The 26,286-nt window shown below is 35.8% G+C and overlaps 1 protein-coding gene across 4 annotated transcripts in view; it reads left to right on the top strand.

Moving 5' to 3' along the window:
- The window catches only part of LOC135707066 (protein Aster-B-like), a 61,984-nt gene that overhangs the window by 13,834 nt on the left and 21,864 nt on the right, over nt 1-26,286 (top strand). For 2 of the 4 annotated variants that reach the window (XM_065228801.1, XM_065228802.1), the window contains exons 1-2: nt 5,349-6,638; nt 25,650-25,793. In XM_065228801.1, the coding sequence (XP_065084873.1) occupies nt 5,830-6,638; nt 25,650-25,793 (953 nt within the window). In that variant the 5' untranslated portion in view covers nt 5,349-5,829. Of the gene's footprint in view, nt 1-5,348; nt 6,639-22,717; nt 23,169-25,649; nt 25,794-26,286 lie in introns of those variants that run through there. The other 2 variants (XM_065228803.1, XM_065228804.1) reach the window with 2 other exon arrangements.

The following is a 26,286-nucleotide window of genomic DNA, read 5'->3' as shown; positions in this document are numbered from 1 at the left end:
CAGACTTATCTCCTGAGTTCTAACATATACTGTCAGCTTCCTCCGGAAATTTCTTACAACTTTCCTCTGAAGTTTTTTCCAACTCATTTGAAAGTTCTTTTCAACATCTCCAAAAAAGTTAGTTTTCTCTTCATTTTTCCTCTCCAAAAAGTTTCCATCGACTTCCACTGAAAATTTCTGATTGATGGTTCTTTTTGCACAGATTAAATTTTCCGGCAACCTTTTTATCTGTTTCCCATGATATCACCCTTCCTTCCTTATAATTGAAAAACGTGATTTGTGGTGAAATTAGCTGAAATTGTTTCCCAGGATGTCACTGCACAGAATAGAAAGCTAGCGTTAAGTCCAAATGCATTTTCAGTAAATGCATCTTAATACATTAATGCTGTTGTTCACCCGATCAAACTTCAAAATTTTCGCACAGTAGAGCCACACTCTGTGTTTTTACAGAAGGTGCAGCCGAGTGTGCACTCTAGTATTTTTTTGATTTTTTTTTTATCAGAAGCATATTAGCATTAATCTATCTAGCTTAAGGTGGCTTATCTTAAAATTGAATTGGTTTTAAACGTTAGCTTTCAATATTAAAAAGTAATGAACGATGCTTTAATGAGCGATCCATCTCTGCCGGTCGTAATGTTTTTTTTAATCGTAACCAACATCCTCTTTAAGTTATTTGATGGTCCTGAATCCACATTTTGATGGTCCTGACCCCACAATTATGGATCAACGAAAAACAATTATTGATCAGTCAGTCTAGCGTGTTAGTCATAATTGTGGTGTTTATTAACATGTAAAGTTGAGAATAATAACAGCACCTTTTTCTGGGTTAAATTGAATAATAATTTGATTTTATATTATTAAACATTTTTAACGCTCTAGATCAAGACAAAAAACACAAGAAAACTAGGGCTGGTTGGTTATCTTTATTATGGACTTTGACTATATGTTTAGTACTACTTCTGCGTGAAGTCATAGTTGAAGATGCTAATTTCAAATAACAGACTACAGTGGTAATTTTTATACGATAGATGAGGAGATGAAAGTATAGAATTGATAGTTCCGTTTAGTGTACGGCAGTGTGAAAATTGCATATAGAGAGTAGAAAGCGAGCTAGGACAACATTTAGGAAGGTACAAATCAGTTTTATTATCTCTCTTTACCAAACTCCCCTTTTGGAGAGGAATGGTGAGGGGCAAGGGTTGAAATAGTTGATGTTTTTTACTACACTTGCTTAGTTGTCGTGCACGACATTCTGTTTGTGAGAGAGAGAAGGATTAGTATTTTCCATTTAATTCCACTACTTTATTTGCTTATCCTTGACAGATACGCGTATTTCGTCTACAATGTGCAGACATCTTCAGTGTCTTCAGAGTCTTGTACTCCAAAGGGGGAGTTTGGTAAAGAGAGATGATAAAACCGATTTGTACCTACCTTTAAAAGTTGTCTAGCTCGCTGTCTACTCTCTATATGCAATTTTCACACTGCCGTACTCTAAACGGAACTATCAATTCTTTACTTTCATCTCCTCATCTATCGTATAAAAATTACCACTTTAGTCTGTTATTTGAAATTAGAATATATTAATTATGGAGATTTTCAGTCAGAGGCTGGTTCAGCTCCGGGAAAATCCTAGGGTGACTGCTAAATATAACTAAAAAATCAATCTTGATGAAAATAATCAATTTTAAAATTGAAGCACAAACTTGAGCAAAACGTGGTCCAGATATTTAGAAAGGTCTCGTTTAGTTATAGATGTCTAAAAATTATTTTCAATGAAAAGTAGTGAAAAAATACTCGGTAACGAGTAAACAAATCTTATAACGGAATTTTATTTATTTTATTGTAGAAGGTGTTAGTTTTCCTCGTGGAGGATAAGGACAAATTATTATAATACATTGAATTTCTTGAAGATCAATGTATCATGCTATGCCTAAAAATTTACAGTTTCTCTACAAATTATCTTCTTTATCGCTGTGCACAATATTAAACTATTGTCGCATTATCCTGAAATTTTGCATTTTAGGCTAAAACCTATCTAAGATTCTGAAAAAATACTATAAAAGTATTGATTCTAATAATAAATTTTATTACCACAAGCATCGCCCACTGTTAACTGGGTATTTAAAAAAACAAAAGGTTTTTTAAAAAGCCTCCCTCAGACGGCAATCCTGGTTACGCATGTCAAAAGGGTCTAACTCGAAACGCAAACACCTACTTTGAACGTCGATTTCTTACGAATGACAACACACCCAGGAAAACTAACTACACCACCTGCTAAACTAAATTTTGCTCTATCAGATGGTGTAGTTAGCGGCACCGGTGGTGTAGTGGTAAGCGTAATTACCTCTCACCCCAAAAGGCCTGGGTTCAATCCCAGTCAGCGCCGCCGGGATGTCTGATCACGCATAACATGTCTGATCACGCCCTTCTTCGGAAGGGAAGTAAAGCCGTTGGTCCCCGGTTCATGAGTTGATGGGTCGTGGTGTGGGAGCTGCCTCCCGTCGGTAGCAAAAAAAAAAAAAAAGAAAAAGATGTTGTAGTTAGTTTGCGCAGATGTGTTATAATTCGTAAGAAATCAATGATCCAAGCCAATGTTTACGTGTCGAGTTAGGCCATTCTGACTTGTTTCCCCTGAATTAGAACACAGCCTTAGTGTCCTTTGAAGCACTTCAACAGTTATTGGTGATGTGGGACAATTTATCGTGCATATGCGCGTCCATAAATATAAAATGGATGACAGACACAATATTGATAAAAGCGGTTTTATACCAAGAGCACTTTTAGTTCGTTCAGAAAATAATAAAAATTGATATGAAAAAATAGGATAACATTCAAAAATGCGCTCGTGGTTCCTTTTTTCTCCTGACTGATCGTTTTGATGCAGTGCTGGAAGTGCTGGAAGTGCTGGAAGTGTAGGGTATGTACTGTTACGTGAAGGCGGGTTATTCCGCGTGGGTGATAATTCCCCGTACTTGATAACAAGTTAAATTTTATGTAAATTCGTTCAAAAAACTATAATTTTTTGATGTTCGAACAGAAAATACATTGAGCTTCACAACACTACATGCTAACCACACACTTCGAAAATCCTAATTTTACACGTGACGGAATCCATCTTTGACATAAAGGATGACACGTAAACAAACGTGTCATGTAAAATTAAGTGCTCCGAGACGGAAGAGTTTGTTACTCGACGAAACGTACGTTTCATTGAGCTGAATTTCGTGTCTATCATGACTTAATTTTATGTCAAAATTGACGCTCGTATATGTCAGTCTCAGAACACCTAAATTTACATGAATTTTTCTAAGTGTGCATGCAGGCATCATACTTAGCGCCGTTTCTAACGTGTGTGAAATGCGTGTAATTTTAAATGTCCTGTAAAATTACAAGATGAGCCCATCTAAAGCCATCCATGTAAAATTCAAGTGACGTTTAATTTTACATTCATGTAAATTTCAAGTTGTGTAAATTTAAAAACCAATATAATTTTTCACCATATGCATGCTCTTTTTATGTGCATGGAAATGCGTGTAAAATTACAAAATAATTTTAACTGTGTAGGCCAACGTTAGAGCCATTTCCGAATAATATTCTATGCCCATGTAAGTCTAAAAACCGAGTACCTCCAGAATGGTTTTGCTTTATAACTGCACACTTAGAAATAACTAATTTTACACGTGACCGAATTCGTCTTTGACATAAAAGATGAAACGTAAACAAACATGTCATGTAATATTAAGTGCTCCTAGACTGAAAATTTCGTTGCTCGACGAAAAGTACGTTTGATTGAGCTATATTTCGCGTCTGTCAGAATATATTTCAAATTTATGTCAAAATTGACGCTCGTATATGTCGCTCTCAGAGCACCTAAATTTACATGATTTTTTCTAAGTGTGTGCGTCTATACTGGCTGAGCTAAGGGAGATTGAGAAAATAGATGGCCTTTAAAATAAATATACACGTTAAAAAATCCCAAATTTTGAACAAGAAAAAAATGAACAAAAACAGCGTACATTAAATATTTTTAAACTTATGTTTAATTAAATGCTTATAAAACAACTTTTGTGAAATTTTCAAATTGGTAACTCTAAAATTGACAAAAAAATGTAAAAGATCAACACACTTAGAAATAACTAATTTTACACGTGACGGAATCCATCTTTGACATAAAAGATGAAACGTAAACAAACATGTCATGTAATATTTAGTGCTCCAAGACTGAGAAGTTCGATGCTCGACGAAAAGTACGTTTGATTGAGCTATATTTCACGTATGTCATGACTCAAATTTATGTCAAAATTGACGCTCGTATATGTCACTCTCAGAGCACCTAAATTTACATGAATTTTCTAAGTGTGAACTTTTACTAAAATTTCTGAATTTTTTTTGTTCAAATATATTGTTTTTTTTTTGCATACGATTTCTTATATCTAAAGAATTGTTTTTATTGCCCAAAACAAAAATTATCTCAATTGGCAATCTAACGATGGTAAAGTGCCGCTTGTGGCAAATAGGAGAACTAGAAAACTGATGATGGTATCATATTTTTGCACGACAAGGTAAAGGAAAATATTTTAAAAACGCTTTTATTTAACGAATAAAGTATTTTCTATAAATTTGGTTGTGCATACAAGGTTAGAAAAGTTCAGATCTAAAGATCTAAACAAAAACTAAGAAAATAAAATAAAATTTTAAAATCATACGTCTATCGGATATCTTTTGAGGCTTCTTCCTCCGTAGCAGCTTTTAAAAAAATGATAAATATTTTTTTTCGGATAATAAATGGTTTTAGAGATTTCTTTCCTATACCTCAACGTGCAAAATTTTAAGACCATCATCATTTTTCTATTTCTCTTATTCACCACGAGCGCTATCGTTAGATCGCCAATAAAAAAAAATCGAATTTTCTGAATAGTTTGCATTTTTTGTTTTGAAATAACAGTAAGTTTAAACACATTTGAAGTACGCTTTTGTTAATATTGCAGCTTTTATCAGATCTTTTCGGTTTTTGACCAACATTTGTTTTGTTTTACTGTGCGTAAAAATTAGGTGCGAATCAAAATGGCCTAATTTCAATACAAATTTTCATGGAAGTCAGAGAGGGTCTGAAATTCGTTTTTATTCGCGTTTTGCCTGGGTTGTTAAGTAGTAAAACTCTGTGTATGGAATTAGTTTCATTCCAAATGGTCGGATTTTTGAGACAGGTGAATTTTCCAACTATAAGGTCGAACTTTTACTCTATGTTGTGGATGTTTTCAAAACGATTAGAAAACCAGAATTTTTCATTCTCATTTCTCACAATTTCGCAAAATGCAAAATATTTTCTAGCTCTTTTATGGCCTCAGGAAGTGCTAACTAAACTGCGTATCTGCTCGTATGTTCAGTTTCATAATAACAGCTGTGCTCAGGGTTTAATGAAACACGCACAAAAACGCGCAATCCATAAAATGAAGGAACAGACGTTTTAAGGCAAAAGTCGGCGACCGCCATACTTACTTTTAATATACGTATGACTTATGTCGTTGGAAAATGCTGAATGGCGAGTGAGTAAAACAGTGTTATCGATCGGCACATGGAAACATTTAGTCGAAGTCCCAAAGCGAAGTGATGTGTGAAATTATCGATGGCAAAAAAATGTTCAAGTTAGTTAGCGGCGATGGAGTATTGCAGCAACGAAAAGACGCAGAGAGAATTTGGTGAGGAAGCAGTGCAGCAGCGCAGTGTGAAATGATATAATTTTGAAATCGAGCCAATATCGATCGCATTGACCGGTAGTGTGGGAGTGGTGTCGCCGAAAGCTGGGTGTCTAACGGGTGGCGAGGAAAAATGGTCTCACTGTCGGAAGAGTCCAACGGAGTGCACAGAAAAACTAAATTTTTGCCGCAATTTGTACGGCGGTTGGGCATTGGGAAAAACAAAACGGTTCCCAAAAATGGGCTCGATTCGGAAGATGACGTGTATTTGCGGAAAAAGATAGTGTCGTTCGAATCCAACGAGGCAGATGGGAATACCGCAAGCGGTGGAGGAAGCTCATACAGCAGTGATCGCCCGTGTAGTTTGCCATTATTGGTGAGGCATAACGATATGGGACAGCTATGTGATGGGCGGGAAGAAAAAGCAATAAGTTTGGGTAACGAAACAGGTGCGCGGATAACATCGATTCTCAAGCCTGGCTCCCAAGTGATTGTGATTGATGACGGGCGAGATGCATGTGCTAAGGCTAGAAGCATTTCGCGTCAGACAGAAGATTTTACCAATAGTTCCGGTAATGAATCTTCCTCGTCTCCATTCCGCCGGGGGTCTTCATTTCGGCAAAGTTTCAATTATTTATTCAAACGAAACAAACTGAAACTGAAGGACCGTTCGTGTACTAGTGATAGCGATTCGAATGCTGTTCTTGAGCTGGACGAAGAAACCAACACCAACATCCCTAGTAAACCATTCTTGGATGCCTTTCTGCCGGAAAAAGTGCCTAGTAAACGTGCCAGCACCGGAGACATATTCGACGACATTGTGATACAACTGAATGAGGACTTTGGAGTTAAAAATAGAGAAAAGTCCCATCGACGAATGCATTCTGACTCGTTATGCATAGGGAAGAACGCTGTTTCGTCAAATGCCGTGCAAAGTGATAGGTAAGTTATTCATTCTCTTCCTGTTGTTATATTTTGCTTATTCCTCCAGTTTTAGCAAAAAAAGAAAAATGCCGGGGACTGGGCCTTTGGCACACGTATTGCATAAAAAGCGGCGCAAAGTATTGTGCATGTATTATGAATGTGTTATTCAAAAGGGATATTTGCTGCGAACGGGACTTTGAAATGGTAGCATTTATTTACAGAAAAAAAGATTAAAACAAGCGTATATTTATTGTCAACATTCAATATTGTCAGAGGCGAGAACCTCTGAAGCTTATATGTGGTATGTACATTTCTTACAAACTCGCTGTTTGTGAACTTACTGGCCAGTTTTGTTTTTGCTACTGCGTCTTTGTTTTCAATGGAATGGAAATTGCGTAAAAGTAGAATCCATCGTATTTATATGGGGGCAATTATTTAGGTATACAGAGGGGGCGACCCCGGCGTAGTGGTTAGCATTCATACCTCTCACGCCAAAGTCACGAGTTCAAATCTCACCCCCGGACAAGTCACTAATGACCCAAAAGCGTTAGTTAAAGGGACTACAATAAAAAAGAAAAAAAAAATATTGTATGTATATTTGATAGAAATTGTAAAACGAATCAATAATCAAATGTCTCCCAAATTAGCGCACTTCTGATTAGCCATTAGCCATGCAAAATCGTATGAACTCATCAATCATTCGCTTTGAACACTTTTCTAAGCATGTAATCTCAACAATTTAAAATAAAATAAAATCTTGAATTTTTTATTTCTCAATCATAGATTTGACTTCTGTGTTTGAGGACGTGTAATTTTTTCTTTGTCTGAATCATCCTGATAATGTCTTTGGAATTCTTCACTAGATTTTGTTCAAGACCAGAGGTGTGTTTACTGCGCCCTTGGCAATGGCAATTTTTCCAAATTGAAAATATAAAGTGACAAGTTTTGACGGCACCGGTGGTTGTGTGGTAACCGTGACTGCCTTCTCACCTTAGTGGGTACAACCCCAGTCGAGGTAGTTAAGATATTCTAAGACAAAAAATCTCTGTCATCTCTGTCTGTCTCACATTTTTCTTCGGAAGGGAATTAAAGCCTATAGCCCCGGCCCATCAAAACATGTGTTCGACATTAAGGTGATTGACGATTGCGTGGTGGAACCAAGGGCCTGACACGCCGCCTTCTTTTCGTAGCCAGCATAAAAACGTGATCACATATCAATCTAAGCGGGTCCTCGCCTATGCACGCTACGGGTTCTTGTTATTAGTAAGGATAGGGATGCCACCTCCTTGGGTGGAACAGATACCGACCAAAAATATTCAAAGAAAAAAGTGCCGTCTTGAATTCTAAATTTATGCTAGTTCCAGGACATTAGAACTACATTAGAATTCCTAGAATTAAATTCTAGGAGTTTGAATTTTAAACATAGTATGAAAATTCGGGTTATAATTTGTCATGATTCTGATATTTCAAGTGAAAAAAAAGTAATAAAATATTTATCCAGAACATTTTTTTTATTCGATGCATCGGACTAACTGACATGCAGAGTCAATCAAGATTTAACTTTAATTCTAATTAAAAGGAATGAACTCGAAACTTGAATGATAGTGTTCCTGTTTGTAACTAGATAATAATTGAATTTATTTTCGCAAAAGCATTGGGATTTTTATATATTTTAAATGAAGTTAGTTTTGGTTAAACCCATTCGGAACCAAATAATTATTTACACAAGCTTTTACAGTGTTCTTGATTTCTTTAATACAAAATACACACAAAAGATTTTTCTATGTGCTAAGGCTATCCTGCAGCTGAATTCCGAAAAGAAAGAAATGAATACCGTAATCCGGGGATAAATTGATCACTATTTAACGTAAAAAAAAAAATCTACAATAAACTACAATGAAAAACTAATGATATTCAAATCAGTAGCTATAAGGGCTCCACCGTCCTGCATGATTTCTTATAAATTTGAATGTTTTGTTAATTTTTAGGAAATTTGTTTTAAATCTTAAATTTGAAAATATCGATATTGGGTGAAATTGATCAACCCCTCAAATGACTACCCATTGCATTTCTAGTAATTATTCTTATGAAATGTGGGTTCCCTGAATCCGATGCAAGTGCTAAAACAGAAATGCCAAATAAAGTTGTCTTAAATGCTCAGTTGCGCCTTTATGTAGGTAATTTAGATCAAATTCAATTAAATATCGATATAATATGATTTCTCAAATTGCCTTCTTCTAGTCCTGGTCTACAAGAAGAAATTTTGAGAAGTCATATTATATTTATATTTAATCGTTGGCATAATAAGACGTCTTCAGGACGTCGTAATAAAGGACTTAAAAAAAAAAGATTTGTAACATTGAACTTGACAAGCTTGACAAAATACCGGCGAATAAAAAAAAACACCAAAAGTTCGGGGGGGGGGGGGGGGGGTGTCTAGATAATTTTGGAGGAGACGTGATCCCCTTGGCACCCTCATTAGCTACGCCAATGTAATTACCATGTAATAAGCTCATGGAATCACGGGGCCTCATAGCCTAGTCAGTAAAGGCACGGTATTACCAAGCCGGAGGCGGCGGGTTCGATTCCCGGTCCGGTCGGGACGGGTTGGAAATTTTCTTGACTTCCCTGGGCATAGAGTATCATTGTGCTTGCCACGCAATATACAAATTCATGCATTGGTATTGGCATCAAAAGCTCTCAATTAATAACTGTGGAAGTGCATTTAGTAGAACACTAAGTTGAGAGCACGCAATAAGCTAATATGCACTAAGCAATAAGCTTGAAATGCGAATAAGAAGAAAGAAGAAGAAGCTCATGGAATGCTTTTCAATATAGCTTTGAAATCGTCAACGGATATCCAGAATTCCCTAGGAGTTCAATACAAAATGCCCTTGGACTGCTGCCTATTGATTAAATGTCAACGAAATTAATGTCGTTAAAAAGATGCTAGGAAATCCTCTTTGAAAACGCCCCTTTGCCTTGACCTTTGGCGGAGGCTATTTTTCTCACTACCTCACTACGTACCTGCTCAAGACTCATCGCAGAATTCGTCCTCTGGATTTCTCCTGAAGCCTCAGATCTCTTTACTAATATTCCTTACAGTTCTTTTGGAATTAACCTCAGAATCTTCTATCTTTATTCAATAAGTTCACTTCGGTGATTTATTGAAATCTGTCAGAATTCTCTTAGAATTCTACTAAAACTACCTTGGAATTCTCCTTAAAGTTCACTAAATGTTCGCTAATCATAGAAAAACTTAGCCTAACTCTTTAAAAAAAAATTCCAGGTTTTACATTCCTAAAATTTATCTGTAATTCTCCTCACAGAGTAATGATAGTGCCAGTCACACAGTGTGGGGGAATTACTCTCTCAGCAGGCTTGGCACCTACTAGGTTCTATTTTATGTGGGAGGGGGAGAAAAAACCAGATTTTACGCACAACATTACCTTATTCATGTTGTGCGTAAAATCTGGTTTTTTACGAAATTTAAATCTTTCTTGAAAAACATATTTGGTGCACGTGGTAGGTTTCATCATTACAGAACATAACATTTTTGATGTGTTCGCTTCTTAAGTCGATATTTTGGAAAAAATAAATAAATTAAATCTTCATAGGGTGACGAATGTTACACTTAGGAACGACCCATCTAGTACGCTACTCTCTAAGGTATGTGTTTTTTTTAAAGAATTCTGCGATAAGCATTGCTTTAGGTATAGGATGAACATGACGAAAAGGGGTTGGGATCAAACCCAGGTCCCAGAATATTAAGGAGTTTTATACATTGCTTGCTCATCGTGTGTTTTGTGAAAATAATCGTCGTTTTCGTCGGTACTGTGGTGATCTGAATTCAGTTTGTACAATTGTATTCCGTTTGGGTCATAGTTTGGAACCTCTTATAATATAATCTGTATAGATTAAAATATTTCATTGAAGGAAATTTCATTCTTCTAATGTTTTTGATTTTTACTTACCGATGTTCGGTTAGGACGGTTTGCCATGAAACCAACCAATAATTACAAAAAAAAAAAAAATTATTACGGAATCTCTGGAAAACGTGAGATATAGCTCCAAAAGATTTTTGAAAATAGTCCTAGCCATTTTCGAGAAAAAAAAAATACTTCTGATGCAATAAAATTAAGCTGGGTTTCACTCCCCATATTATTTGTAAAACTTTTCTTGTGGTTCAAACAATATAGAAGAAACTAGTCATGGTATGCTAGATGTGCCATATTTTCGAGATAATTCTTTAAAGTAAGCCATTACATAGCAAACCGTTATAATAGTTCTCAGAATTTCGTAAAAATTGGTAGTTTTGTTCCTTATCGCAACATATTGGACCCGTATTTTTTATTTTGTCATTGGGGTGACAATTTCCACGTGCCAGATTTGTGCCTTTAGGTGAGAAAACCATTCTCTGAAAGTTTAAGCTCATTTGGTTGTAGGATGAGCTAGCGCTTTAAATTGAATTTTGCATGGGGATTTTGGATAAAATACAAGAAAAAATGACACTCCTACACTCTATCGATCATAACAACGTTTTTTCATGCTCGATTTGATTCAGATTTTCAAAACTTGTAGTTCAATTAATAAGTAACAACTTTGCTGAAGATCGCATCATGGATCCAGTTAATTATATTGAACTATTTGCCTTTGAATGTATATGAACATTTTGTATATGAAAATTTCAACCAAATCTCTTATATGAACATTAAACCAAAAGCGTCAGCCCGTGTAACGTCAAAAAGAGCTGAAACATGCAGAGAGTTGTTATCGCACCAAAAGACACGATCCTGGATGTAGACCTGTTGAACATACGAACTTTTATTTTTAGTTGCAATATATGGAGCCCAATGCACATAATTATTTAATATCTCCATAATACTAACTTGATTCGTGATGCTGTCTTCAGCAAAGTTGTTTCTGATAGTTTAAGCTGCGTGTACTGAAATTCTGAGCTTACTTGAGTTTGCTGAACCAGTTCTATCCACGAAAGAGTGAAGGAATATTATTTCTCCATACATTTCAACCATATAAATTTTAAATCTTGTTACATCCGAATGAGCTGAAATTTTCAGAGAGTGGTTTTCTCATCTAATGGCACAAATCTAGGGGTTGGCCCGTTGAAAAAAATGATAAAAATTTCTTCCATATAAATGAAAGTTGGTGGTCGAAGATATCCATGTTTTTTTTGACGTCGTGACCATGTTACAGTCGCTATAAATCAATGGAGACGCATGGTAGTCTAGTCGCATAGAAGTATTGAGTGAAAACCCAAAACTTGATAACTTAAAAACAATATAACTCAAAACCGAAAAACACATTGCTGATTTTTTTTATATGTTGTGTTAAAAGCCTAAATTTTTAAGGATACATATGAAAATATGTTGTGTCTAGGAAAAATCATGAAATTTATAAAAAAAACAAATACAAACATCTTTTTTTTTCAATACAAAATCCAAATTTTTTAATATAAAGTCTGGAACGCGCAAAAAATGGTCAACTTCAAATTGGTGTATTTCTGTTAAAAATGCATAAAAAAAACCTGAAATGCTGCATTTGGAAGTTGAGTGTATGATTACTATGGTTGCTTTTCCGTCACCGTTTGCACTCCAGTTTTCAAAATGACGTCCAAGCAAGAGATGCAGCGTGTCAAAATTTTACTCGCGCAGCAGGAGAATCCGACGTTCTCACGACGAAACTTATGTGAAGGCGGATTTCAAGCAGCTTCCGGGACAGGAGTTTTATACCGCATCAGGAAAAGGGAAGGTGGCAGAAATTTTCAAAACCATCAAACTATCGAAGTTCCCGAAAAATATCTCGTCTGGCAGTCCATATGCACGTGTGGTTTAAAAAGCGGCATTTTCATTACTACGGGAACACACAAGAGTTTTACGTCCAGGAGTACCTGGAAAAGCGGCTGCTACCATTCCTAAAGCAACAGGATAGACCTGTGCTGTTCTGGCCGGACTGGACGCTGCCACTATGGAAAACAAGGCAATCGAGTGGTACGATGCGAACAACGTGGTTGTGGTACCCAAAGACCACAACCCTTCGAACAGCCCAGAACTCCGCCCTATCGAACGATATTGGGAAATGGTCAAACGGAATCTAAAAAAAAGCTAATAAATCTATGGAAAACGAGCAGCAGTTTAAATCTAACTGGCGTTCGGCGGCGAATAAGGTCGATGAGACCACTGTGCAAAATTTAATGGAAGGGGTTAAGCGGAAGGCATGGCAGTTCGGATTTGGCAAACCAAAAGAATAAACGAACATTTTTTCCTTTAAATATATGAATTGAACTACGAAAAAGAAAAATAAGAAGATTTTTGTGATATGAAGACTGAAAGAAACGATTTTTTTGTCGACCAATTTTTGCGCGTTCCAGCCTTTAATTATATTTTTCATAAACATTATTTTTGGTAACCTTTAATCAAGGTTGCAAAGACTCATTTCAGCTAAAACAATGTTTTTCTAAATTATGAAATAATTAGATGCCATGATCAAATTTTGAATTGGTAGGATACAAGAAGAGGTTGCAAAGAATGTGTTTGACATATTAAACCTGTTTATTTCACTTCATGAGAGTCACAATCAGCGATTTTTCACAAACTCACTCACTCACTCACTCACTCACTCAGCGATCAGCAAATCGCTGATTGTGACTCATAGAAAGCAAAATTTACAGGTTTTATGTTTCCAACGCATACTTTGTAACCTCTTCTTGTAAGTTACAAGTAAAACATGCCATCATACCATCTTTTGGTTTTATTATTTCGAAAAACATTATTTTAGCTGAAATGAGTCTTTGCAACCTTGCCTTTAATTTGATATTATAATCTTTGAAATCAATAGTTGAATTTTTGAAAAAAAAATATTTTTCGGGCCACCCTTACATGGAAATTGTCAGCCTAATTACAAAAAAAAAAAAGAAAAAATACGGGACAAAACTACCATTTTTTACGTGAACCACTTACGGAATGGTTGAATTTCTGGAAATGATAATTTTTTAGTAACATAATGGTATTTAATCATCAATAACCTTTTCTTTCTGGGAAAAATATACATGTTTTTTTTTTGTAATTTTGAGTACACATTTCAAAAAAGTGTTGGAAAACTCATCTGTTAGGGAAATGCAAAAAAGTGAAGCAATTTTCGGCTACGGCATCACTAGTGTATATGGACGTGAAAAAGGAGACTCCCTCATAGTTCCATTTCCTCAATCGCAAGGGAAATGTATTTTATGAGGAAAACAAAAAAAAAACACATGCATGACGGAGGGGCACGGGATGAATTCACATACTTTACAACCTCTTCTTGTAACGTACACTAACAAAATATCATTATAACTTCGAATGATTTATTGATTCCGAAAAACTATTTTCATTGCTAAGTGTGTGGAAGCAATAAGTCTTGTTTGAATATCAACTTTTGATGAATAAATGCCATTTTGTAACTAAAAAATTATTATTCCAGTATTTAAAAAAATAAATCTCGAATTAAAGGCACATGGCATGGCGTGACTAGATTCTCTTGTATTGTTTGGCCCAAAGTAATGTGTGAACAATAATATGGGGTTATGTTTCACTTAAGGTGAAAGTGACCTAGTGAGTAAATGAAAATTTCAAAAATGGTTATCTCTGGAAATAATAAAAGGAAAACAGTGACGCGAGCTTTTCGCAATCTGGAGTAATGTCTCAAAGATAACCATTTTTGAAATTTTGCATGAATTATGTCACTTTCATCTTAATTTCAATGCATTAGAAGATTTTTTTAAATGGCTATTAAAATAGTTCTTATTTCAAAAATCTCATCGGTGCTACTCACGTTTTTCAGAGTTTATGTTGTAGAATCTTTCGAGATCTGTCATATCTATGGACGAATGAAACTTCCACTTGTTATTAACTCATTAGAAGTAAGACCTAATCCGGACTCGTCCAGATTAGCATTATCATTTCAGAGCAAATTTGGAAAATTTAGCTAAAATTATTTTGTTTGTTTATGGCTAAAATCAACAGTAACTAATTTTGACCAGATTTTTTACCTTGTTAGACTGTTAGTCGCTTGGCAGGAGAGTTCGATCTCGTATGTCAGCTTTTCCGCTCTCAGAGAACCATTGATCGCACAGCTAGGGATATAAGAAGAGAGGTAGTACCTTATGGAGACAATTGACACCGTCTTCAACCAGAGGTTGCACAGACTGAACACTTAACACTAGACAACGGACAACACACAACACCCTGTTGATCAGTATGGACATTTTCGGGTTGCGAAAAGTTCCACCGGCTAACTTTGGACATTTTAATAAAGCTTGTTCCCTCTGTGAACAATCATCCACACAATTAAAAAAAATGTGTGGACTGTGAACATTTGGCCCTTTCTACGTGGTATATGGACAGCCCCTTAAACGAGGGGAGGTTTAACGCGACGAAGACAATTCTGAATTTTGTTTGTGAAAAGTTAAAAAAAAAAACAATTCGAAAATAACGCCATCAAAGCATACATGTAGGGGAATGGGAGGTAAAACGGGAGATTATCGTTTGATCACATAATACAGGCAAATCTCCACAACTCGATGTCCACTAACTCGTTATCGAGTTATAGAACCATAGTAAACATTAATTTCATGGCTGCTGTGATAGCGAGTTCACTGCAATATGGTTTTTGAAGGTGGTACAATCATAAATGATTGATGATCACGTTAACAAGAAATTGCAATCGATAGGTATATAAGGTGAACAAACTATATGACAAACTAAGAATTGTAAAAAAGTGCACGTAAAGAATACACATATTTTGCGAAGTAAATAACCGAAATGTGACTAACATCAGGCTTCATTTTGCTTGCAATCATGTTTCTGAATTCCGCTCTAGGTCTGGATGACCATCAGTGAGTGCGGAAGAAAGTGTGTAGTGTAGTGTGGACAGTGGGTACGTACGCTGTATGGAGGGTAATAAGTGCAGAACGGAATTGAAAAGACAGGCGAATGTATAAGGGAACATACATAAAAGACGTAGCATTTGAGGGTGGACGGGGGGTTTCAGAAGTTGTGTATTAGGTATATCAAAATACGCTACAAAGGTGGAGGGAGGTCTAAAATTAATCAAAAATATGCTTTGTCATTTATGGATAATCCCTAATAACATGAAACCTGCTAGTAGTAGACCGGCTGGCTGCCGTCATCTTTTCTGTATTTGTTAGAGCTCAAGCTCATGCTTCATGCATTTGCTTCGGCAAGGAGAGTGCGGTTCAGAGCAATGTGTTTTGCCAGTTAGCCGTTAGTCGTCAGTAGGTATAGTATCGTTGGGTGTGTGTTTCGTCGTACAAAAATACACAACTGCCTCCGAAATCCGTTTGCTTTCCTTCAGTTTCGTGGTAGTTTTCGTTGTCCATATCATCTAAATCGGGTTCTTAGGTGCAATTTCTCCCTTTAGCTTTCGTACCGTTTACAATTTACAGTTGAAAGTGTGACAGCAACTATGTTATTTTTCTTTGTATGGTTATATAGAACAGAAGCAACAAGACTCGTTAAGGTTCTTTTCCAAACAGTGTATCCACAGGTGCATGAGATTTCCAAAATCCGAATCGGTGTATCGATTTCTGCGTTAAATTTCACCGGTAATCATTTAACATTACCTAAAGTGAAGATAGTGAGGTGTTTGTGAAACGTAAAACTTACCCACCCAGTGTGTATCAGTCGGTCTAGTTGTTGAAGCCATGGGAAGTTTCACGGCATTCGTTGCGAAAATTGGATCAGTTGAGCGAATGATACGAAAAAAGTTGAAAGAGTTTATATACACGTATGCCTTTGTGTTCATTGATCGATTGTTTACCTCCATCGCCGCGTGAGAAGATCGGAAGTGCAGTCTGGGTGTATTGTATGTATCTGTGTTGCATAATTTATTCACCTTAACCTGTGACTTGTTAAAAGTGATCGTGAATAAACACAATAGTGTAGTATTTACGCTACCGAAAACCTCAACCAGAAGATGATTGGGGTTGGGTATATTAATTTTTCCTTCCTGTAAGGGTTTTTTTCCTTTTGAAATATAGTTTATTAATGTACTAGAATTATTTGCGAACGCGTTTGCTTCTTTGCCTTCGCCCGTAATAAGACACATTTAACTGATATTTCAGCATTAAAAATCCTTTATTTTAAGCTTTGACTAAAACAATGGATTTATAATGCTGAAATATTAGTTAAATGTGTCTTATAACACTAGTTTACAGCATATTTGAACTTTGTACGCTGGTGATAATTTCATATGTAAAATCATGTACTGAATTCAAAAATGTTGTCAGAAAAAAATCTCAGTAGGATATCAACTTGGATAAATAATATTTACGACTGTAATAAAGCTATTATCAATTATTATAACTTTTTCTTTTCGATCAGTTTGACATAATTTTTCAGTTAGGTTAGTGGTATTGTTGGCACAACCACTACAAAAATAAAAATAAAATGCCTTGCTTAAAAACTTAGCTGAAGTCTATCTTTCTTATAAATATGCAAAAAAAAAAAAATTAAAGCAGAATTAAACAAACTATTAATTTACAACAATACCACTAATCTAACTAAAAAATGATGTCCAATTTATCGAAAGCAATTTTCTCACCTTTAATTTGGCGTTAGAATAATTTATATATGGAGATATTTGTATTTTAGAAAACAAACTTTATATAAGTGAAATATCGTTTTTAACTGTATCTAGATTTTATGACTCCATTTTTGGATTCAGCGCACGATTTTACATAAGAATCATAGGTCAAACATTGAAGTTCATTTTCTTTACTTTTATTTGTGAACTAGGGTAATTATACAATCAACTCTCCATAAATTGATATTGAAGGGATCATCGAGTTAGAGAATTATCGACTTACAGAATAAAAACAAATTTATTGTAATATATGGCCATATTTATCCATATGAATTCGAAAAACGGTTCAAGAATCTATTTACGGAAGTTCTGAGTAGTAAATCCCTAACATTAAGCCAATATGAACAAAAAAAAAACGCAATACGGTTGTCGATTCTAGACATTTGATTTTTCGCAATTTGTCTGGTTTATGATAGGTTTTGGGCATTGCCATGTCAAATGTAAGAAACAGCTGTTTTAATGTTGGATGTTTTCCTGTGCTTCACATTTTAATTTTGATCTTTCAAACTGGAAAAAATCTAGTTTAGTCAAATTTGATTATTCAATTTTAATCTACATATAATGTGACTGCAACTGCATGAAAAGAATGATGAAATTTTGTGCCTATTCACCGTAGTGATATGAAGACGATGTTCAATATTCTGGAGTCCTTGGTAATTTTCTAGTCCGGGGAGAAATATAAAGCAGGGGCGAATGTTAATAGGGTTTAGATCCAATTTTACCTCTATGTTTCCAATGGATTTTTACATAAGATGGAATAATGTAAACCGATGACTTTTAAATTTATTTAACTTTCTATATGTACCATTGGATTTGAAAGAGATTCACCAAATGTTTATATTTTGTTAAAAATACAACACTTCTTCTTGATTCCAAATTCGGCCAACGGGTTTCAATTACGTACAAACACATAAGAACGTCATTGGATTTATGGATGAAATCAAAAATGAAATTAAGAAATGGATTCGCTTGGAGTGCTTTTTATGTATTTTTACAATTCATTTATTTGTCAAGGTTTAAATGAGCGGAGCCGAAATTCATTATACTTTTTACAATGTTTCTTAATACTAAAATTGGTAGAAAAGGTGGTCGAATACTTGCGGCTTTAGTAACAGGTAGGGAGCGGCTTTAGTAACAGGTAGGGAGCGGATGAAGGAAATTGTAGACAAGGATGCGATTGATATATTTATCCCCAGCGCCGTTGAATTGCTGTTTTTCGACGATTGATCATGGTGAATGCTGTGGTGACGCGCAAGTGCTCTAGATCTCTCTGCAACGAAACACAAAAAAGGGGCTTGGGTTGGGATAACGATCGAGGACAGACACTTAAATTGATACATAAACAGACAAAACACTACTAAATTTTCGAACGTTTGAAATTTTATCCATTCAAGTTGATGATCTACGAAAGCAATGGCTATATAAAAGAGTTTTCAATATCGGAACCATCAAGCTAAGGGGCTGTTCATAAACTACGTAGACAGTTTTTTTGGGATTCTTGACACCCCCCCTCCCCTGCGTAGACAATTTTCCATACAAAATTTTTAAAACTTGTATGGGCCGTAAATAATTGTCAACCCCCCCCCCCCCTAAACTGTCTACGTAGTTTATGAACAGCCCCTAATGGTGTTCCTCATGGATTCAGATACATTCAATATTTCTAGATAATGTGAACATGACGTCATGTTCTGACTGTGTAGCTCGAACATCTGGAGTCTTGTAAGAACCTGTCGTGGAAAGATCCTATCAAAATCATATGATTTGAAACCCGGTGGAGTTGTTTTCGGAACATTACCGGTAGTTCCTGATTTCTCCAAAATAACTTGATAACAATGGTGCGACATTTCTGGATCGCTTTCTAGATGGACTTTTGAACTCGAAATTACCTCCCTCGTCAACCACAGGGTCAGAGCCCTTCCCTAGTAACACGCTTGTCACAAATCAATTGTAGAAACTTATATATGACTTATTTCAGTCATAAACAAGTTGCTGTAACTTATTGTGATGAAAGTGTGCTACTCGGGTTATAATCAACTGGGAGAATCAAAGGGGTTGCTACCCGTCGTAATTTTGGAAGATGGACGTCCACAAAAGAACACCGAGAGCGAGCTCGAATTTTTCTCCTTGCTGTTTTTACCTTAGACCATCAGCGACAGCTTGCGGAATTTCCAAACAATATGGACAGTTTTGGGTGACACAAAAACAAAACTCTCCTTATGATCCTCCCCACACTGATCTCAGCGTGGATTTTTGCCGCAGAAGGCTGCTGTGTGCCCTAGTTGCTTCCATTTTGTGCAATTTATTACCTTAGGTATAAACAAGCGCACTGGTAGTTGGATCTTCCCAATTGCGACGTAGTCCAGTAGTACTGACCAGGTGAAGGTCACACGGAACGAGTCCAAAAGCATGTAGGTCTTCTTCGTTCCGACGAGTGGTACTGAATGTATTTGAATGCTGTCTAAAACTGCAATGTTCGGGAGGTTAGGGTTTTTAATGACACCAACCTCGCCTTTCAGGAAATCATCGCGAGCCATACTCGCTTCGGTGACAACTTCCTCGATTTCGACATCATGACTTGGAATATACACTCTATATTCATCGAAAAAAGCTGCGCAGTTTGTGTGGCCTCTAATTTATAATCTCGGCCACGGCCGAGAAATGTTTTACCAGATCCTTCGAGATCTGATTAACATTCAAAGTTGTTTGTTTGCGCTGGAACAAAACAACCCACGAACCTTTCGGGTTTTCTGGGTATGCCTTAGGGTGGGGGGCAGCTATTGTTTTGTGGGGTACGGGTGAAGCAGAGGGCAATGGTGGACGAGGGGTCAAATGAGGTGGAAAAGAAGGCTGTGGCGATTGTTTATTCTTAGGATATGCTCTCTATAACCATCACCACCAGAGGTATCCATTGCCTCAGAAGTAGATAGAGTTTTCAGAGAATCGCGGGCCGCACGTTGAGCAGCGCTAATCTAGTCGATGGCTGCTTCCCGTTGAGCGCTTTGCTTGCTGCTTGCAGCACTAACACTTGATCACTGTATTGTTGTATTGAGCTATCTATAAACGGTTTACTGATACGAGTGATCAGCGAAACTGGACCGGCTTGATCATACGTTCGGCTGAGAATGAATCTTCTTTTTTTTTGTTTTTGAGATCAAAGGGTGTAAATATTCATACTTTGTACTCGTGTTGTAGCTTTTGAACTTAAGTATCGTATCAAACGTATAAATGAAAGATTAACGCTGAAATGATACATAAATTTGATATTTTCTGCCCGATAGGACGAACATGGGCTTCTTCGTCGTATGGAGCCCATTCCGTCGTATTGTTTTCGCAACAACTTCATTGCTAACGATTTAATCTAAGATTAGTGTAAAACAATTTGCAATAGACTGTTGATCGACCAATATTAGGGAAGTTTTGACGAATCGATGTTTAGTACGAGGAAGTGGCGTTAAAACATATTTGAATTTCTTGTGATCTCATAAGCGGCTTTTGGATGGTTTAGGTTAATTTTGGCGTTTTGGATCATTTGTGAGCTATTAAGGTAATTTTGAAATTTTATTTTTATGCCTATTTCGGTGATTCTGTGGCTATTTATTGCATTTTTGCATAGCTATTTTTGCAATTTTGTCGGATAAAATTACATTCTGGCGTTTTTATTGGTATTTTGGCCTATTTCTGGCCATTTTAAGGTTCTAATGGATATTTTGTCATTTATATAAAGTTTCTGTTTCTAAGAGTTTGTTACGTAATTTTTTGAGTATAAATGTTATTTTTGACGTTTCAAACCCATTTTGACGTTTATGTGTGACTTTTATCGTTTTGATGCCATTTGCTGGTGCTATGTCATTGTTTACGTTTATTGTGCCATTTTGGTGATTCTAGACCATTTTACCGTATATGATGTTTTCAAGGACATTTTGTATCATTCAAAGATTTGATGGGGGTTATAGGGATCCACGGTTATATTTACATTTTTAAATCAATTTTTTCGATCATTTTTTGTGTTCTGGAACCGTTTTGTCCTTACAACATTGGTGACTCGTGAGATGATGGAACTTCTCAATGTGTGTGGCAATGAACCGAATTTTGGGAACCACGTTAACCCGCGGGCCGGTGATCTAGTTGGTTTTTGAATTGTGACACTGATTCCTAACTGTTCTTAAAATTGGGCTAGTGAACATCTTCCAACATTTCCTCTTGATAATTCCATTTATAATTATCCTCCGTATTCTTTTTGAGATCTTTTCTACACAAATACGTTGTGTATAAAAAGTGCGAAAAACCTGTTTTTCCACACTTTCAAACATTTATAAGAAGAGCAAAATTTAAGATACTATAAAAGTATCTAAATGAATAGTTTTTATTTGTTTTTGTGAAGTTAACTTTTTAAGAAGAACATGACATAAATAATTGAATACCTTTTCTCATTTTAACATATTTTTTAGGGATTTGGAAAAATATATTTTTTATAACTTATTTTCGAAACAGCCCTTAAGAGGACAGAGGAGGAATATGTACAAAGGGGCAGAAAGTGTCGGCGAATTAGATAAAAAAATTCAGAAGCCCGAATTTACAGGATTTAACGCAATTGGTGCAATTTTAGGGTTTTCAACTGGATGTAGGGAAAATTACTTTTAATTTCGAGTTAAATCAAGCTAAAGACTCTAAACATTTTTTTTTAATATTTTAATGTATATAAAACCAAAGATTAACATATAAAAAAAAACTAGATATTGACCAGTAATATACTTACAGAAGCAGATACATATAACGTGAACAAGATTCACCTGTTCAATAAGACAGGTAAAAAGCTACGTACCGCCCGTAATTACCCTTGAACTTTTTGTCACTGCCATTGCCTAGTTTGCTAGCAGAAGCGGGAGAAACGCAATTCAATAGTCTTTTCACCTTTCATAATAATTAATTTCGAATAGGTAGGCACTGGAAGAGTGCTAGGTAGTGGCTTTGATTGTGTGTAGCTGGGTAAATAAACGCATTGCCAGTGAAAGCTCCCTTTTCTCATTCACAGCTGCCATGGTGATTATTACTATATATATATCCTCTTCTCGTTCCATTTGGTGCACAGATGATTCCATTTCAATTTTATTTACTACACTATACTATGCATGCAACGTAAAGTGGGACTAGAATATACTTTTTTTTGTGTTATTTACTTTTAACAACGTTTCTCAGCTAGTGGTGATAAATTATGAACACAAATTGCCAAGAACCCATTAACATACACCATTCAAATTAACCGTTTATTGCAGTGTATCTGTTGTGCAGTGTGTCCTAGATGTCTAGTAGAAGTCAATGCCGTGTATAGGATAAATTTTGGAACTGTGATAGTATTTCTGTATCAGAACGCCAAAACAAAACGTGTTAACAAAAGATGTGATTAATTATTGAAGACAATGGGATCAATAATTCATAAGTTTTCGCCAATTGAAAATGATGTTAGTGTTCAACGGTACAACAGGTTGTGTCAGACCAGAATAGAAAAAACGTGGTGGCGAGTTAAGAGCGGAAACCTCGTTGTGGAAGGCAATCATCTAGATATGTATGTAGATCGGTGCTGATGGCGTGTCATAGTGGTATAATTCTGTAGGACTTCCACCTCCTGGCTAGTTTGGGGGCTCACTTACACTAGTTATACACCAATGTCGTGCAGTAGCGACAGAAAGCAAACAGAAGGAAAAGAGCACGAAAGTCTCGTTTTATGACTCGTAAAATTTCCACGACCATGTTGTGTCTCGTGCAAGGTATTACCGGAACGGCGGCCGGCGACAGAAATAGCAAAATTAATTCCTCAGATGGATCGTCGACGGAAAAGCTTGACATCGGCGTCAACGGCAACATCAAGTGGGGAATGTTGCGAAAATCTAGGTACTTATGTCTTGTGGTCGTTTTCGTTTGTGACACCTATTTTGGCTTATTATGTATTGCAAAATTTCAGGCAGGTTATTATCCGTCTGACATGTCAGTTGTTCAGCACTCCAAGCAATGTGTTTTTTAGTTCTTGCATTGTATGTCACTTCGTATGTTCCATTCTATTACCGTGATTTGAAATGTATTTGCATCACTTCCCTTTATTAATGCGTCGACGACAGTAGATCGGAAATATCTCTCAAACATATGGAACCAACCATACGCAAATTAGGAAATGTTCACCTTTATTAATTGGTCCATTGCTATTTAATAAGTGGTCGGTGTTGGGCCAAATAAAACTGAACATCGGAATTTATTTGTTATAAATTCAAATCATTAATTTTTTAACCTAGGTGATCCAGCTTCTAACTTAACTTACCAACCTAATATGGTATTTCATATCTAAGTGTGTTTACATTGCTCTTTCCTTAGCAGTTCAGTATTTTAAACAGTTTTATTTAGCTGCGTGCCAGTATAACAATTATTGTCAACTTAAAACTATATCTTATCCAATTATGAAGGGAATAGATAGTTGCAATTCTAGTTTATTTTTTTTTGTGATTTCAGTTTTTTGAATGTGTTATATTACGTTTGTTTTGCCGTTCAAAACGGTTGCATGATTATCAAAAATGGTCAATCAAAATTAAAAAGAAAATCAATGTTAACCTCTGACACAATTTCTGCTCCATCATCCATGTTCAACAAGAATCTTGAATATTTGAATAAAGCTTTCTCATACAAAAGATGCGTGTAATCGAAGGTACAAGGTTGATCAAGAAATTCGAGGTCGTTCTTGAGCATTTCCTTGCTTGAAATAAAAAATGAACACAAAAACAATGTCCAAAGGAGCCATTTACAATTTTTGTAAGAGGTTTTGAGATATTTTCAGCTTCCCTCTTCACCAATGTAAGACAGTGTAAGATTTTTAGTCCACTCTCTCCCATTAAAATCTTAGTAAGAATATGAAATTCCAGACAAAATAGCGAGAAAAAAATTATATTTTAATCGACCTTTCTCTGATTTGTATGAAACTTTACATACAATAGTTTTAGGAATTAAGCTGTCTGTGCTTTTTTATATGAGGGCAAGTAAATAAATAATAATAAACATTTGGTACATATTTTTACGCCTTGAAGCCATAACATTATTGCATCTGAAGAAAAATTATGAAAAATCTAGTGATCAAGAATACGCCAACTCGATCCCGTTTACGGTATGTAGGGGAAATGGATGTAATGTCGGCCTAAATGCCCCTAATTTGGGCCCATACATAAATTCAGAAATCAACTAAATTTTCAATAGCAACCAAAAATATCCATTAGAACCGTCTCAATGACGCGTTCATCTAGATAAAATTGATAAATAGCAGGCCGATAGGCCCAATCTTAGATCCATAGGCCAACATTAGAGCCATTTCCCCTATATTCTTAATGTTTATAGTCGTTTTGTTTGTTTGCAGACATATGGCGATAAGGCAGCTCTGGTCACTTGTGGGACGGGAATTGAGATGTTTTATACGTGTAAATGTAAAAAACAACATGGAAGCAAATAATGACAACAAAGAAAACAAACAGAAGCGTGCGTAGGAATGAATTGAGCATCGATCAATTTCGATGTTGACGACTTGGTGTTAACCAGATAAATAAGTAGATCAGTAAACAAATGAAGTGTGGAAGATATATAAATCATTTGAAAATAAAACGGTTTTGCAAAGATTTATTATAATTGCTGTCTCTGTTTATCAATTTAATTGGGTATTATCTCGATTTGATGTACCTAGTTGTTCGAAAAGTTGCATTTTTCATCTATAAGTGAGTGTAGTGAGACTGTGCCAAATTTGAACAAGTTTGGTTGTTATCAGGATTTGCGGGATGATTTTGATGTTATATTTACTTTGCTGCATTTTCATAAAATTCAAAAGCCATTTTTTCGACGCATAATTTTACATTCCAAAAACCTCGCGTCATTCTATTCCTTTTGCCATTTTACACAATGAAGAGCAATTCAAACTTGACCCACTTTAATTCGCATCTTGCAATTGACAGCATTTTAATTTTAATTAAGTAATTAGGAGTATCTGCATTAAATGCTGAAATATTTAGCGGACTATAACCTGTAACCTTTATAATACAAACGTAATACAGTATCCGTTCGATGTCACGTCATGTCTGATTATATCATATCAAAGCTTCACAATTCTCAGGGCAAGCAAAGCAAAATATTATACAGAGTTTAAGATTTTAAACTACAGAGACAATCAAATTACAGACACCGGAGACGTGTTGCAAAAATCGAACGGACACTGTAAACGTGAAAACATACAATTCCCAAATTTTTGAACAAAATCGTGTCATAAATGTATACATTTGAATCCATAACATCAGTAGCGCATAAAAGATAGTAAATATGACTAAACTTGTGTCATTTTCTTATTTACAGATCTACAAGTAGTGTTGGTCTTGGATTTCGCCCACTACCCATCTCATCAACCATAGAGCCACTAAGTTCCGATGTGCATATCCCAACCAATAGCCAACTATCGTGCAGTCCAAGCCACAACAATTCTGCGAAAAGCGATCAAAAGTAAGTGAAATTTAGTAGAGTAAATGAAGGGTTCAGCTGGCAATTTCTCAGCATTTTATGACAATTTTTTTTTCGCAATCTGATTAAGGCAATTGAAACAAAAGCTATACAAAATACTACCTATTTGGAGGAGCTGATATTAAACAGCTGTTTAACAAGCAGTTCAAATGGTAAGGGTTCTAGAAAAACACCAGAAAACATAGAAACAGGATGCCGGTAATAGTCATCTGAGAATAGAGCTTCCATCCCGGGATGTCCTGGAATTAGCAATGGTAGGAATTTAGGATTTCCCAGGATTCCCAAAACCCAGGAAATAATCATACTGATCCCGGGATCTCATGCATTCGAGTTTTGTTTTAATGTGAGTCACTTCTAAACAATTTAAGATTTTATGCCATTCTTGACGTTTCTTGGGTAGGGATTTGAACCTTTTGGCATGAGGCATAGATGCTAACTCTATCATTTAAAGAGGCCACAACAAATGCTTGAAGAC

The sequence above is a fragment of the Ochlerotatus camptorhynchus genome, unplaced genomic scaffold (assembly GCF_037179485.1).
Source record: "Ochlerotatus camptorhynchus isolate MF236.1 unplaced genomic scaffold, CSIRO-AGI_Acam_v1.1 ptg000303l, whole genome shotgun sequence".
Classification (NCBI taxonomy): domain Eukaryota; kingdom Metazoa; phylum Arthropoda; class Insecta; order Diptera; family Culicidae; genus Ochlerotatus; species Ochlerotatus camptorhynchus.
The sequence above is the reverse complement of the archived record's forward strand: the minus strand, read 5'-3'. Positions and strand labels throughout refer to the sequence as shown.